We start from the raw sequence: 15,635 nt of genomic DNA on the forward strand, positions 1-15,635 counted from the left end.
TCCAGACCCTATTTAAGCTTACTCTTTTTTTTTAAAAAGGCACCAAAACAAAGATTAAACCCTCAGTAGCTGCTTGTGTTCACATTACACTTGGGGCACTTGAGCAGCTTTGCCAAAGATCCTTGTGACCAGGGACCTTTCAAGTCCCGTGTTCCCTGTTTCCAGATGGCTGTGGTGTTCTGAGCTGGTGCAGAGGTGCTGCCAGCATGGCCCAGAGCCCGCTCACACCCCTGAAACGGCCCACCTCTGTCTCCCAGCGGCAGCCTGGAGAGGAGGGCAGCTCTGGCCCACAGGCCACTGTGATGGCTGGGAGCTGAGCACGGTGGCACAGCAGCCGGTGCCTGGCTAGCCAGGACTGACTCTGGGGGTCTGAGCACCCGCAAGCTCCATAGTCAGCCCTGGCATCGTTTCCTACATCATTTATGCCATGTTTTGAGCTGTGCAGAAGGAGGGCATGAGGTCAGACTCGACCTGTGGCCCCTCTTTGTGCAGGCACGCTCTCAGGTGGTGCGTGCCTCCCCCTGCCGAAACAGTGCCAGCCAATGGGTTGCTCTTGCAGTGGGTGAGGAAAAAAATGCAAAGGTAGTTATTTTGTCCAGCCTGGTTAGAGGGAAAGGAGACTCATCTCCAGCCATTAAATTCTTCAGCTTCCAGAAGTTTCCAGCTTCCATTTTCTTTTGCTCCCTTTCTCCTTCACAGCCCATGGGAGCCCTGAGGGACACAGCTCTCCCTTGGGTTCTGCAGCCCTCTGATGCTCCCAAGCACCCATGGCTCTGGCCACGGTGTAAAGAGCCCATGAAGGCATGAAGAGGAGAGCACAGGGCACTGTGAGAAGGGCACCAGCCTCTGGCAGCAGTGTGGTACTTCTCCCCTTGAGAAGGGAAGGGACAGGAAAGCCAAACCATGGATTTGGTACTGAGATGTAGGAAAAGCCATGTATCTCACGGGCCAGCTGGGAGCCCGGCTTCAGTCCAGGAAGGGACTTGCCATGCATCATTTCTTAATGGGATGTCTGTGAGGTGGCTTCCCTGGGCACAGACAGGTGAAAGCCGAGGGGGTCTTTAGGTGTGCAGGCATTGTGGAGTGGGGGGGGGTGTGGGGGTGTGTGTGTGTCACAACATGGAGCAGCCTGGAGGGACAGTGCCAGCATGTCTCTGCTCCACACACCTGCCCTCTGGCAGGGGCAGAGCCCTGTTTTGACCTCAGAAGTGCCCACAGGTGCTGTGGAAGAGCTGTGTCATCTCAGGTGCTTTGGGAGATGATGTTTTTGGCAGCTATGTGTTGGGCTCTGGGTTGGTGCAGGAGGCAGCCCCAGCGTTGGGAAAACCAGTGCCTGTGCGAAGGGTGGGGACGTCTGGCGCAAAGCAGATGAGCGTGTTGGTGCTTATCAGGGTGAGTGGTGCGGAGCGCAGGCTTGCTGTGTGTGCTGTGCCAGCAGGACCTGCGCTCGTTCCTGTGAAATTAATTCATAAGCTCAGTGTGAACCCACTGCCCCCGGCAGCGGGAGTCTGTTGGTGCCCGAGCATCCTACAGCTGACCCCACTGCCATGGCAGCATCGCACCAGTCCTCGGTATTCCCAAGCTGGTACCTGTGTGTTCACAGCTAATGCCGGGCACTGTGGGGTCCTGCCATGGAGCAGCTGCTTTCATAGCTGTAAATGCACAGCTTTCTCCATGGTTTAACACCCTTTAAAACAAAAAATCAAAGCAGATGGAGCTGGGCTTCAAGCAGCCCAGGTGTCCACCCTGTTTAGATGCTTCTGTTGGGCATCTCCTCACTTGGCCTCTGCCCCTGAGAGCTTTTGAAAGAATGTAAAGACTGAATTTCACTTACCTCCAGAGCCATTTTCTTTTGAGTGTTACTATTATACCTCAGATGCTGTGAAGCAAAGGATATTAAAAGGCAGATTGACTTTTCACTCTGATCCAATCTAGGAAAGTTGCAGAAATAAAGGGGTTAAGTTAGTACTTTGCTCCTCATGTACTAGCCCAGCATCACAAATAGTCACTCTGTCCTGCACGTTTCTCAGTGCATGACACATGGGACACAGACACCAGTCTCCTGTGGAGACCAACTGCATGCATTAAGCTCGGTGTTTGTCAGCTCTGGAGGCTCCTGTTTGAGCCTTGTTCCTGGTTAAGATGGAAATGAATTTATATGTGGGCACAATCCAGTTGCTATTGGCCTGGGATGTCTGCAACGCATTTATTTTGTCTGGAGGAGGTACATAATTCCTGACCTCTGTGGGCTGGCCCCCATGCTGGCTCTGTGGAGGATGTGAAGCTGTTGCAAAGCTTTAAGATTTCAGTTCTGGAGAGAGTATCTTAACTTTTAGTTCAGAGTGTCCCCACTCAGCTCCTATGTGCCAGCCCTGAGAGCGATCCTTGGAGAAGTGCCACAGGGCAAGGCTCGGCCCTTGGAAGCAACCTAATGAACCTCCTCTGTTTGCTTTTAATTGCAGCTTTTCTTTTGGTTGGAAGTTTTGGAAAATCATCATGTTTTGTGATGCTCACATTTACCCCAGCAGATGACAGCAGTAGAAACAGAGGTGAAGGATGATACCTATAGATGTTTGGGGCTTGGCTGCCTCCAGGTGACTGTGTGCCACTGGGGGCTGCTGAGGCCTGTGACCCATTGGAAACACAGCCCAAGCAGCAGCGGTCCCTCTCAGATGGGTGCCCATATCAGGGCAGATATCAGAGATGAGACCGAAGGGCGTTTCTGAAAGGCTGCATCCTGCCCCTGAGGTGTGTCTGAGCACTGCCAGCTGTCTTGCTGCTCCCTGAACATGCTGCGGTAGAATCGCTCCAGCCTCAGAGGGGCTGTGGGCTGTCAGGGAGGAGATGTCCTTCCTGCCCTGCACGGAGACCCACAGCCTCCTCCTGGCTTTAGCCATGGAGGCAACTGCCCCCAGCTGGGCTCTGGCCTCTCCTGGGATCTCTGCATGGAGCCAGTTCCTTGCTGGGGGCTGTGTGGGGCAGGTTGCTGCTCCCTCCATTAGCACCTGAGCTGTGACTGCCACCAGGACTGTTGTGCAGTGCTCGAGTGCTGGTGCCTCAACACAGGTGAATGTGAAACTCTGCTTCTCTCAGCCCCCATGAGACCAGAGAGCTCTTGAATCCTGACCTTTAAACCTCATCCTGCTTCACTGCTATTCTCTTCGACTCCTGTTGCTGCCCATATTTTCCCAACAGCTGCCCTCTGCCTTACTGGCTTTGTGCCTACATCAATCTCTCTGCATCTGTGCAGTAACCCCCCTCGCTCTCCAAGGTCCGCCTTGAGTCCCACTCCCACCTTCCCCACAGCCTCTAGCCCCTGGGCCCAAGGATCTGTGCAGCCCCCTGTGCCTCTGCCTGATGGAGGGAGTTTGGGGCACTTCCAGCTCCGCTGGGCTTTGGTGGTCCTGCTGCCATGGAGTGAGCACCATAGGGCTCGGACCTCTTCTCTTTCAGTTTGTAAACCCCCAAGCACAAACAGGGCTTGGTAAATAATAGTAGTGTGATGAAGCGGTTTAGATGGAAGAGATCTGATGGCCCCCATTGAATGTGACCTGAATACACAGCCCTCTTTCCTCTCCTCCCTGCATGCAGCAACCTCCTGCTCCTTAGGCCATAAATTACTTACTGTTCCCTATAGAATTGAGGGCATGGTTAATTCACCAGCACGTTCCTGCTGCCCAGCAGAAAATCATGACGTTCTCTCTCCTCCCCTGGCTAGCAGAGGGCTCAGTACATGTGCCTGCCTGTCAGAGGGAGGCAAAGGCTTTTCCTTTTCAGGCCCTCTGCTTATTTCTGAGTCTTAGGTCTTGTCTGACTCTGCAGTAGAACAGGCAAGGTGCAGATGTTGGAATATTTGCAAGTAAAAGTCAGAGCTAATGTCCAAACACCTTTTGTGTCGTAGCTGACATAGCTGGCCACAGGAGGCAAGCAGGGATCTCCTGGTCTGAATTCCTTCTGACCACGTGTGACGCTGTTTTAAGCAGACACTCATATTCAGCATCTCCTGGGTCCCATCTGGAGCCTGAGTGGGAAATTGTGCTCCTAGCAGTATTTCGAGATGTAAAAATCACTAGTGTGGAATGGCTGCGAAGGATGCTCAGTGCACAGTGAGCAGGCCCGACAAATACGTCCTTAGGGCTCACCACTGTGTGAGCGAGGCAATGTGATGTGTGATTTGTGGGCTGTTAGTAATCCAACAAAGAGACTGCAGTGGGACTCAGTAGAGAACTCAGGCTGGACCTGCAAAAGCCTCTACAACATTATCATACAGAGAACTTGTGCCTGCGAAGGATCCAAAGCATCATTTGTGGAGCTTTGAATTCATGTCATAAATCATGGGGCACATGATGGGCTACATTCACTTAAGCTGCCTCTTCTGCATCCTTCCTGGAAACTCATTCTAATAAGAGCTGGCCTCTGGCATATCAAGGTTCAAGCATCCATTGTGTGTTAATTGCTGGCAGTAGAAGTGCTTCTTTTTGCCTTGAAATGTGGAATCCCTTCCTAGAATTCCACTGGGGACTAATAAAAGCCAGTGCCAGGTTTAATATATGCTATCTCACAAATTATCTGGATTAAATACAAGGACTGTGTACTGCCAGAGAGGGGATATTCCCAGCTTAACATTGCTTCTGGACCATAGAGATCCCAAGACACTGGACCTGAAAATTGCAGTTCTCTTATGTGTGTGGGAGGGGTTTGGCAGGAGTACTTGGAAGTGGTCATATTTGCCTGAGCTAGAGAATTAATTGCCATAAAAACTATGGTTTTGTAACCAATAGTTACAGCTGCAGGAAAGATCAGAAGGCATCTGAATAAATCAAATTAACTACCTCCTGCTTCATCCATATGAGAGCAGAACCTTTCAGGGCAAGATTTAAACCACAATCCAGTTGACCCTTAAGTCTCCCACCTATGAACTGAGGAGAGTGAAAAGTCTAGAAAAACAATCAGCTATAACAGGGGATGGTGAGGACTGCCACGCTGGGCTGTGTGAAGAGGTTGATCTCTGTCGGGGGTGTATCAACCCAGAGGAGGGCAGTGAGGAGGTAGCCTGCTTGAAAATATCCCTTACAGAGGCCATTGGGCCGGGCAGTGCAACCACCCATGTTACTGGTGGCTCCTGTTAGTTGCTGCAGTAGCCCACACCCCCATTTGCTTGCTCCTGACCCTGATCTTTCTGATGCCCTAAGGCAGAGGGTTCACCTCCCCTTGTAGGTCATGTCTCTCTGCACTCCCGTCTTGCTCTGGCTGTTCTCCGCAGAGCCTTGGAATGATGATGTGAATCCCGACTCACCCCTGACCTTCCAGATTTTGCACCGCCTGCTGTTGTGTACCAGCGAGGAATGTTGGCCTTGTAATTAATCTTAAATTTCTCGCTTTTTACCGCGTCTCCTTCACGCTCCCGCTCAGAGGCGGACGCCCTCCGCAACCGCGCCGGCGGGGGTTGCTCCCGGGGAAGCGGCTCCGCGGAGCTCCGCGCCGTCAGGAGGTTGCGGCGCTGGACAGCTCCGGCGCGGCGGGCCCGCGCGGGCCGCCCCGGGGCCCCGTCCGCCTCCGGGCTCCGGCGCTGCCGCCCCCGCGGCCTCCTCCCGGGGCCTGCTCCTGCCTCCCTGCCTGTTCCTGCCTTCTGCCTGTGTTCCTCCTACCATGTGCAGCGAGCTAATGGGCAGTGGGCAGCCCAGGAGGAGGGGGATCCGGCGAGAGGTTTGTGGGGAGCCCTTCAAGATAAGGGTGTGCATGGGGGGGGCGGGCAGAGATGAGCCGACGCTGCCTAGCAGAGGGTTTACCCCAGGGGTAATGAGGATGAGGGACCAAATGTTGCCACCTCTGCCAGGGCATGGTGGCCCTATGCTTAGGAGGGGCAGCAGCAGCTGCTGGAAGGTGTGTGAAGGCGTCAGGGCTGGTCTGCTGGTGATATATTCTTCCCTCAGAAGGACTTCCTTCCCTACTACTCCTATTTCCTAATCCCTCAGTAATTTGAATTTGAAGTAAATTTTGGTACTGGTGGGATTCTGGCCCAAGGCTAGGAGAGTTTCCAGTCTTCCCTGTCTCCTTCCCAGCAGCCAAGGCAATGGGGTGTTGGGTACACATCAGGCCTGAGGAGGGAACCAATACCCAGTGCCATGCTGTGGCCCTGCTTCTGTTCCAGGGCTGTTGGGCACCTGGAGGAAGGACGAGAGCAGAGTCTTTCCTGAATTGCTCTCTTGTGGTGGCACAGCCAAGGGAGAGGCAGTGTACCACAAAGGGCTGGGTTCATCACTCAGCTCAGTGACATCTTGCTTTTGTCTCCTCACAGGCCAACCCTGCTCCCATTATCGTGAACACAGACTCACTGGAACAAGGGCTTTCTGTAAGTCACCTGGTTTTGTTTTGCTTCCTTTGAACAAGCGGTGCGTTTTCCCTGCTTGATAGTGCAGGAAAGGCTCCTCCAACCAAAGGAGGCCCTGGTGAGGTGGCAGAGGAGCCTGGTACCTATGCCACATCCCTACAGCACATCCCACCCCCAAACCTCACTCGGGCTGGATGACACTGAGCAGAGCCAAGGCTAGCAACAAGTGATGCTGGGGACTCCAGCACAGGGAGGGTACCAGGCAGGAGGCACTCAGAGGGGCATGCTGTTGGGTAAGCAGGCATCAGAGGAGCAAGGGGAGCTGGGCTGGCTGCGTTCAGAGTTACAGCCGTTTCCTCAGCCTCCCATTCAGTGTGGCTGCAAGGGTCTGCTGGGGCATCCTTTACCTTCCTGCACTGCCTCAGCCCCCTTTGGCAGCCCCAGCCCCACAGGAGGGAGACAGAGTTCTCTGGGTGCTCACCGGCATGGCACCTGCTGGGCCTCGGGGCAGCAGGATCCATCAGATGCTGCTCCTCTCCCAGCGAAGGCTGCCAACAGCTGAGCAGTGCTTGGTGACTGTGAGTGTTTGCAGCCACAGTGCGTTTGGCACTCTTGGCGTAGTATAAAGATAATCCTGCTCAGTTTGTTGCAGAGACGGTTTGCACACTGCTGCATCCCTTCCCAGAATCATTCCTGCCAGAGAGATGGAGGGAGCAAGGTACCCAGCATGGATTTCTGCAGCACTGGCTCCCTGCTCATGGGGTGCTCCTTTTTTTTTTTCCCCAGAGAGAGCTCAGTTGACAGCTTGCCAGGGCTGGGTGATTTGCACTTGGTTTTCTTCTGATGTAGCAAATTTCATCTGCCTGCTACATTAATAAAGCATCACCAGGACTCAGAGCTGAGGTTGGTTTGTGTTTGGAGTCGCAGAGGAGGGCTGCAAGTGACTTCTCGTGGTTCAACCTTCATAGAATCATAGAATGGTTAGATTTGGAAGAGACCTTAAAGATCATCTAGTTCCAACCCCCCTGCCATGGGCAGGGAAACCTTCCACTACACCAGGTTGCCCAAAGCCTCATCCAGCCTGGCCTTGAACACTTCCAGGGATGGAGTATCTACAACTTCTCTGGGCAACCTGTTCCAGTGCCTCACCACCCTCTGAGTAAAAGATTTCTTCCTTAGATCTAATCTAAATCTCCCCTCTTTCACTTTAAATCCATTGCCCCTTGTCCTGTCACTACAGGCCCTTGTCAAAAGTCCCTCTCCAGCTTTCCCGCAGGTCCCCTTTAAGTACTGGAAGGCTGCAAAAAGATCACCCCGGAGCCTTCTCTTCTCCAGGCTGAACAGCCCCAACTCTCTCAGCCTGTCTTCATAGCAGAGGTGTTCCAGCCCTCGGATCATCTTCGTGGCCCTCCTCTGGACCCGCTCCAGCAGCTCCATGTCCTTCTTATGTTGGGGACTCCAGAGCTGAACACAGTATTCCAGGTGGGGTCTCACGAGAGCTGAGTAGAGGGGCAGAATCACCTCCCTCAACCTGCTGGCCACACTCCTTTTGATGCAGCCCAGGATACGGTTGGCTTTCTGGGCTGCCAGCGCACATTGCCGGCTCATGTTGAGCTTCTCATCCACCAGCACTCCCAAGTCCTTTTCCTCAGGGCTGCTCTCAATCCATTCTCTGCCCAGCCTGTACTTGTGCTTGGGATTGCCCTGACCCACATGCAGGACCTTGCAGTTGACCTTGTTGAACTTCATGAGGTTCTCACAGGCCCACCTCTCCAGCCTGTCAAGGTCCCTCTGGATGACATCCCTTCTTTCCAGCGTGTCCACAACACCACACAACTTGGTGTCGTCCGCAAACTTGCTGAGGGTGCACTTGATCCTGCTGTCCATGTCACCAACGAAGATGTTAAATAGCACTGACCCCTGAGGAACACCACTCGTCACTGGCCTCCACTTCATCTCAACCCACAGCCTGTGGTGGGGTCAATGTGCATCAGAGCTGTGCTGGGCTCATTGGGCAAGGCTACAAAAAGGAAGGGAAGCCTGGCTGACACCTCTGCAACTCTGGCTGTATGGTTTAATTATGCATCGAATGCTGAACCAAAGCCACTTGGCACTGGGGAGGAGGGCAATGGTGCCTCTCTCGGCGTTGATGATCCTGGGTCCAGCAGCCTTATATGAACATGGCAGAAGAGAGTTGCTGACTCCAAAGGTTTCCTTCTTCAAACGCATGGCATGGCAGGGTGTTTGTGGGGTTGGAGGCTTCTCACAGTGTACTGGGCAGCCCAGCTGCAAGGCAATGCTGTGTTGCAGCCCACTCTCTGCGCTCACCCAGCTCGTGCCGTTCTAGGTAGAACTGGAAAATGGGCGATGTCTCCTGGTGGGGAAGGACACGCCACAAGGCTAGACTGGGGTGAGTGAGGAGTGTGCTGTGGGCATGGCAAGGAGGTATTTCTGGATGGAAAGTCTGCTTTCACATCTGATTTATACCCTCCCTCCTCTGGGGGACATTGCCTGCTCGCTGTCGCAACTGCCAGCATGACATCCTTCACTAGTTTCCAGCTGTGCCTTTCCCTCCTCCCTGCCTGGTGCCTAAGGGCAGCAAGAGGTGTGCTGAGGGCCAAGGACAGGCTCCATCATGCTCCCAAGCCCTGCAGAAGCCAACAGCAGGCAGCCCACCTGTGGGGCCAGCAGCTGCCTCCTGCCACAGTGCACTCCACTTTCCTGCCCTCGTGGCTGCCTCCCTCAACTCCATCTCATTAATTCCATATCCCTCTTGCCCCCTCTCCCTCCACCTCGTTAGCTCCATATCCCCATCCGCCCCTTCTCCCTGTGCCTTCACCGCAGCTCCTTCTTGCCGTGCTGGATGGGAGCTCCTTTCCTGCAGCCCCTGGATACCGGTGGGTTTGGCCGGGTTTCAGGGGCTGCTCTGCACCCCTGGCAGGCACGAGCATCATCCTGCTGATGGCAGTTACCTACCCCATCCATCCAACCCCAGAAGCACATACCAGGGGGTAACTGCCCTGCGATAGTCAATAGGAAGGGACAAGTTGTGGCTGTCATCTGCTGGGTGGAGTGGGGACCACCAGCCCCATGCCCAGGCATGTGACACCTGCGAGGTGCCTGGAGGAGCCCGTGCCCGTGTCAAGAGAGACACCTCACTTTGATTCCTCTCAGCATCCAGCCTGGAAAACCTCTTGCCTTTACTTCATGTCATACCATCACAGAAATGAGCCCCGCTCCAGCCTTTCCTCCTCTGGGATGCCAGCCTTCTCAGGCCCCAGGGAAAACACACCCCAAAACCTCCCGTTCAGCAGTTTCGCAGGTCAGCAAAGGAGCCACATCAGGGGCTTGCTGCAGAGAGCACACCAGAATGGCAAATCTGGAAGCATGATTTTTTTTCAAACCCAAAAACTGAAGCTTGTTGGTACAGTATGTACTTGGAAGGGTTAAAGTCACATTTTCCAGTCTTTAATTACTTAACTATTCAATGCTTTCCTTAATGATAAACAGATGGATGTAGTCTAGTTCCTTCCTGTTCTAGCTCCATTGATTGCATTGGACTAGCTGCTGGGCTGAATTTGGCCCTGGCTGTTTATCAAGAAGCCTGCTCCACGTTTCAATCTCTGTGTCCACCCACGTCCATCCCCAAGAGCATGTGGCACCAGCAGCACCGTAAGGTATGAGCCGCAGCACCGGGTCCCGCTCCCCACCGGGGCCAGGGCTCAGCTCTGCTGCCTGTGGCTTGTGTGGAGCCCAGCACCCCCAAATAAATCCTTATAAAATTCCTGCTGTGTTAAAAGCAACTGTTGAAGGATAAGGATTAGTGCTGGGGGGATCACCTGTGCCAGCTCCAGGTTGTTGTTCACAGTATCACCCCTTGGTGTATTTTGCCCAGCAGGTCCATAGAGAGGAAATGGAGCATCAGAAGGCCAGTTCCCATGGCAGACGGGGTCTCTGCATTATAGTGCTGCTTCTCTGAAGCTAAAACAACTTCTTGCTGCCCAGGGTACATGGCAACTGCTGCGAGGCAGTCCCAAAGTGAGCAGGAAAGGTCCCTCCAAAGTCCTTGAGGAGCTATAAGTTTCATAGCCTGGGTCCTTGGAGCCCTCCTTTGGTGCCCCACTGCCCAACAGCAATGTGCCACCATGTCCTCGATCTCTAAAAGCCAGGTCTGAGGAAGCCAAGTGCTTCCTAGGCCTCATCCCCGCCAGCGAGCACCACAGGAGCCCAGGCTCTGCCACCAGTGAACACGGAGGCAACCTTCTTGTGCAGTGCTGACTCCACTGCCAGGGTCCCCATTGTCGTGGTTTTAGGCTGATCCAGCAACTAAAACTCACACAGTCTCTCCTTCTCCAGTAAAGTAGAGAGGAGAGGAAAAAAAAAACAAAAACAAAGGGACTGAGGGTTGAGACAAGAACAGAGGGAGCACCCACCAACCATGGTCCTGGGTAAAACAGACAGGGCTTTTCTCAAAGCAAAACAGTTTATTAATGATTACTTAGAAGGACAAAGGGAAACAAAAACCGATTACTCGAGAGGACAGAAAGAAACAAAACCAGATCTTAAAACCGACACCTTCCCCCCCCCTTTCCTTTTCCTCCCGGCTCTACCTCCTCCCCCCAGCAGCACAGGGGACAGGGACTGGGGGGGTGCAGGTCAGTTCATTCCGTGCTGTTACTGCTGCTTCTTTCTTAAAGGAGGAGGAGTCCTTACACCCTTTTCCCCTGCTCCAATGGATCCCCTACCCACGAGGAAAAATCCACAAACTTCTCCAGCGTGAGTCCAGCCCACTGGAAACAATCCTTCCCCACAGATTGCTCCGGTGTGGGCTTTACCACAGTCTCGGGTACTTAGGGAGCTGTAGCCACTCGCTCCGGCGTGGGTCGTCACACAGACTCCAGATGCCTCTCTGCCTGGTCGTGCACCCCAACACGACCATCCTCAGGCTCAGGCATCTTCTCCCCACGGGCTGCGAGTGGGTCTCTACTCCACCGAGGCCGTCCTGGTTGCAGGGGGGCCGCCTGCTATCTCACCATCAGCTGCAGGGGAAACTCGGCTCCGGCACACCTCCTCCTGCTCCATCCTCACTAACCTGGTGTCGATGCGGCTGTTTCTCTCAGATCTCAGTCCTCTCCAGGTGAACTCAGCCCAGTGGGCACCCCGGGAGTGGGGTGCCCCCGAGTTCCCCAGCTGGCTCTGCTGCTGCCATCCTCCGTGGGCGGCGCCGGCGCGATGCAGGCAGCTGCCTGGCCGGGAGCCAGGGAGCGGGGGCAGTGCCCTCCTCCGTTCTCCGCTCGATCCTGGGCGAAGCACCTTTTCCGGTTCCCTTGTCCTGACTTAAATAGGGCAATTCGCAGAGGTGCCCTATTGGCTCAACCCCGAGGGGGATGGCAGTCTGATCTGGTAGCCAGAACTATGCCTAACCCGGTTCCAAAACCGGGGAGGTCGCAGGGAGCAAAACCCCTCTCCTGCCACCAGAACCACCCCCCCCTCCACATCAAACCATGACTCCCATCCACAGTTGCTGCAGGGTGGGGGGCAGCAGAGATTGGCACCACAGTCCAGTGCCTTTGAGCAGGGCAAAACTTTCTTGTAAGCCTGAAAAAACAGAAAAAAAATCAAAACTAAACTGCCACCCTCATGTTTTGGTCCCAAGTGCTGGCAGTGGCGCGTCCTGCTGCCAGTTGCCACAGATGGCCGTGTGCTGGGGCTGTCAGGCTCTGAATGCCTTCCCTCTGCCCGAGCTCAGCAGGCGCATCCCCGCGTCTCTCTGCAAAAGGCTGACCAGAAATGCAGCGTGGATTTACTCTGTGCGCACGACCAACGCTGTGGGCAACACACGCGGCAGGGCTGAGGCCAGGGGTTAGCTGGAAGCAAGTCAGTAGGTCTGGGTGCTGTGGCAGGACGTGCGGATGCAGGGAGGTGAGGGGAGGGAGCTCTTGACCTGTTTTTCCTGAGCCCCCTGCCATGTGCAGGCAGGAGAGTTCTGCCTCACCAGCGCTGCCAGTGCCCGCACCAGCAGGGATGCCCATTGCACCCGCTGCCCTGGCACGGGGCCACTCTCCTTTTCCCTTGCTGGGGCAGGTGTGGGGCATCACCAGGTGCCCTCTGCCCCCGAGTCCAGCTGGCACTGCCAAGGGCTGACCCTCCAGCCTCCAGACTGTCTTCATTATGTTGGTACATTGCTGCTCCACCACCAGGTCCCAGTGCCTGTCCCCGTCATGTCCTAACCACGAGACTGGGGCTAGTTCCTGCTCTGCAAGTGGCTTCAGGCAGTGTTATCCTTCCCACAGCTTGTTGCTTCTTGCAGCTTGGTGGGCTATTTGGGTTGGGTTTGAGGAACCCCATCTTAGCTTTCTAAATTTGGCCTCCTCTTTTATTTAAAAAAACAAACAAACAAAAAACAAATCCTGACTCTCTAACAAATTGCAAAGTGCATTCCACGTGCGCTGGTGCGGTGTTGGCCGGCAGAGCCTGCAGACAGCTTGCAGTAGCTCTGGAAGGTGTGTGCTCTTCTGTTTATCAAATGAGTGTTAACTCTGCAGCCTTCTGTTGATGATTTAAATGTCATCATCTCTAACTATTTCCCTGCTGCTCAAAACACAAAAGGGAAGCAAAGCCCAGTGAAGGGGCCTCATCCTGAGCCCTCAGGTGGGCTTGCTGTGTGGAAAAGACTTGGAAAAAAATACCCTTTTTTCCATGAGCAATCAGATGGTGCTTAGGCTCGGGATACACTGAAAACAGCTGATTAGCCCCCAACACTCCTGTCAGCTCTGCAGGGAGCGCATGGGAAGATGGGAGCAGGGTGGGTTGTGCTCTCCCTGCCCAGGGGCGATTGAGCTGGGCATCTCCCTGTTGAGCCTGTAGTGCTGAGACAGCCCCAAACGGGAGCTGGGGAGGAGCACAGGGTGCCTGTGAAGGAGAGGGGGAGCAGCCTGTGGCACAGCCAGGTCACGGCAGCTCCGGTGGGTAATGTGGGGAGGTTTTGCCGTCAGAGCGTGACTGGTATTCACTTTTCTGATGCTGGGAACGTTTGCTTTGTTGGCTCGTTCCCTTGGTTACGTGGTATATATTAAGTTCTCCATTTGGCTTCCTTATGCAATTAACTGGTGTTTTGTTGCGCGGATTTTGGAAATATAATCAGAGGTAAAAATTCATGGTCAGGCCTGGCTGACCCCAGTGTGCCTGGCCACAGCAGGCTGCTCACAGCACACACTATGCCGGGCAAGCGCCGACACTGCTCGCTGTCAGGGAGCGATGCAAAACATCACTCAGAGTTGGCAGCCCTGAGATTTGGGGAGCGGGAATACCCCAAACTCGCCTGCCTGGCAGCAGGGTGCCTGAGGGGGTTGCATGCCAGGGTGTCTCTGCACCCTGTGCGCTTGCTGGCAGCAGCCACTCGCTTGGCGGGGCTCGTGTGCTGGTAGGCTCAGAGATTGTCAAAGTTTTCTGCACATCCCCATCCTGTAGGTATGTATGTGCTGTTCCTCTGCGGCCGTGGGTGTGCATATGGCTGGCTGTGTGGCAACTGTGTTGAATGCCAAAGCAGAGAGGACAATGTGTGTAGTAGCGAAGGGTGCCAGGAATCCGAGTTGCTGGAAAGCCAGGGACAGGCGCTGCCGCGCCCCACGCACTGGGCTACCAACTGCAGAGACGAGATGAGCCTGGAGGCTGCGGTGAGGGAGGCTGCGAGGGCGGCACGGGCCAGCAAGCTGGCTCCTCTCAGGATTAGTCAATACGGTAGGATGCGAGGAGGAAAAGGCAACCCATGGCTGAGGGGGAGCCGGTGGTGAGGGAAGCGATGTCCCCCTGCCCACAGGAGCACAGCCTGGGGTGGTGCTGTGGCAGGAGGTGGCACCAGCTACACATCTCTGTCCATTGAAGGCTGTTGGGGATCCTGCTGGGGGTTAATCCCACCACCACTCCCAGTGCTTTTCTGCAGAGGGGTCCTGTTCAAGAGCTGACCAAAGCGTTTCCCAATATGCTGGGAGGATCAGAGCATCCTAATATTGGAGCATCCGAATGTCCCAACCCTGAACTGTGCCCTGAAATCTTCCTGTGGCTGAGAGGCACCAGGCACACAGCACATCCGAGGAGGGACAACCCTCTCAGCCCATGTTCCTTGGAGCTCCCATCCCGTCTCTCCACTCCAGATTATCCCCAACCTCATCCTTCTTGAAACATGGTACCCACAACAGGGTGTGGGATTGTTTTGGCCTCACCAGGGCTGAACCAGGCAGGGGATGAGGGTGCTTGTGTCGCAGGTGACACAGCCCCGTCCCAGATCCTGGCGTGCAGAACTGCTCTTTCTTTCACCTGGGCACCTCAGTATTCCCACCTAGAAAAACTCCTGTATCCTCTTCTTACCTATAAATAGGGCCTCACAGCCGCCTCGCTGAGTTTCCTTCTGTGGTGTCAGATGATGGCTTTAGTGTAAATGATGTTTGCTGTCCCATCCACCTAACGACACAGCACTGTGTGGTTTTGGAGGATGGCCGGGCTGTGCCTCCATGGGAGCGGATAGCAGGGAGCTGGGCAAGCAGGACACAACCAGCATGTTGGCACCGGATAGGAGGAGCTGTGTCCAAACAAAGCCACAGCAGCTCCATTTGGGATACAGAGCACGTACAGAAAGTGGCTCAGTATGATCTACAAGCCATCAATTAACAGTGGATGTAAAATCCCCATGAGGAACCCTGCACATTGTACAGGGGCTGCAGGCAGAGGCAGGGCTGCATAATGGTAGAGGCGTTTGCCTGCTGAACCCTGGGTCCCGCTGCCTCTGCCGTGCTGGGCAGACCTGCCTGTGGCCCGTCCCTTGTTTCCCAGAGTGACTCAAGTTGTGAGGCTGAGTCCAGTCTCCTCCAAAACTCCTGCTGTTGAGTGTAAGAGCTCTGGATGTTCCAATAGCCAATTTGCAAATCTTGCTAAATTTTAGACCTCAGCAGCTGTTTATGGCCTGATCCTGAAACTGCCACCTTATTTTCCTGTGTGTTATTGCTTATGGGCAAAATGAAAGTTTTTGACCTGTACGTTTACCATTTCTTATTTTGGAGCCTGCAGTTGCATCCCTTTGGTTTCGAGCCATTATGTTTCCCAGAGCCCTGCTTCGACACTCTGGGTATGGGAAACTTTTAAGCATGGGGATCAGTATGGTGTGCAGCATTGAGACAGGCTACACCTTTTTTTTGTATAAGGGCATCACAATGTTTTTTCCTCTCACTGTGCCCCACACTCGCACCTTATTTCCTTTGCACCCAACTAATTTGGTAGAATAAATCATTCTGAATTCCCCGTTAACGCA

The 15,635-nt window shown here is 54.3% G+C and overlaps 1 protein-coding gene across 1 annotated transcript in view; it reads left to right on the forward strand.

The window, feature by feature from the left end:
* DLG3 (discs large MAGUK scaffold protein 3) overlaps window positions 1–15,635 on the forward strand; it is a 78,361-nt gene that overhangs the window by 32,584 nt on the left and 30,142 nt on the right. Inside the window, 1 exon segment of the mRNA XM_086619854.1 lies at window positions 6,299–6,352. Coding sequence (XP_086475980.1) covers window positions 6,299–6,352 — 54 coding nt within the window.

Source organism: Tauraco erythrolophus, chromosome 13 (genome assembly GCF_009769465.1).
Source record: "Tauraco erythrolophus isolate bTauEry1 chromosome 13, bTauEry1.pri, whole genome shotgun sequence".
NCBI lineage: Eukaryota > Metazoa > Chordata > Aves > Musophagiformes > Musophagidae > Tauraco > Tauraco erythrolophus.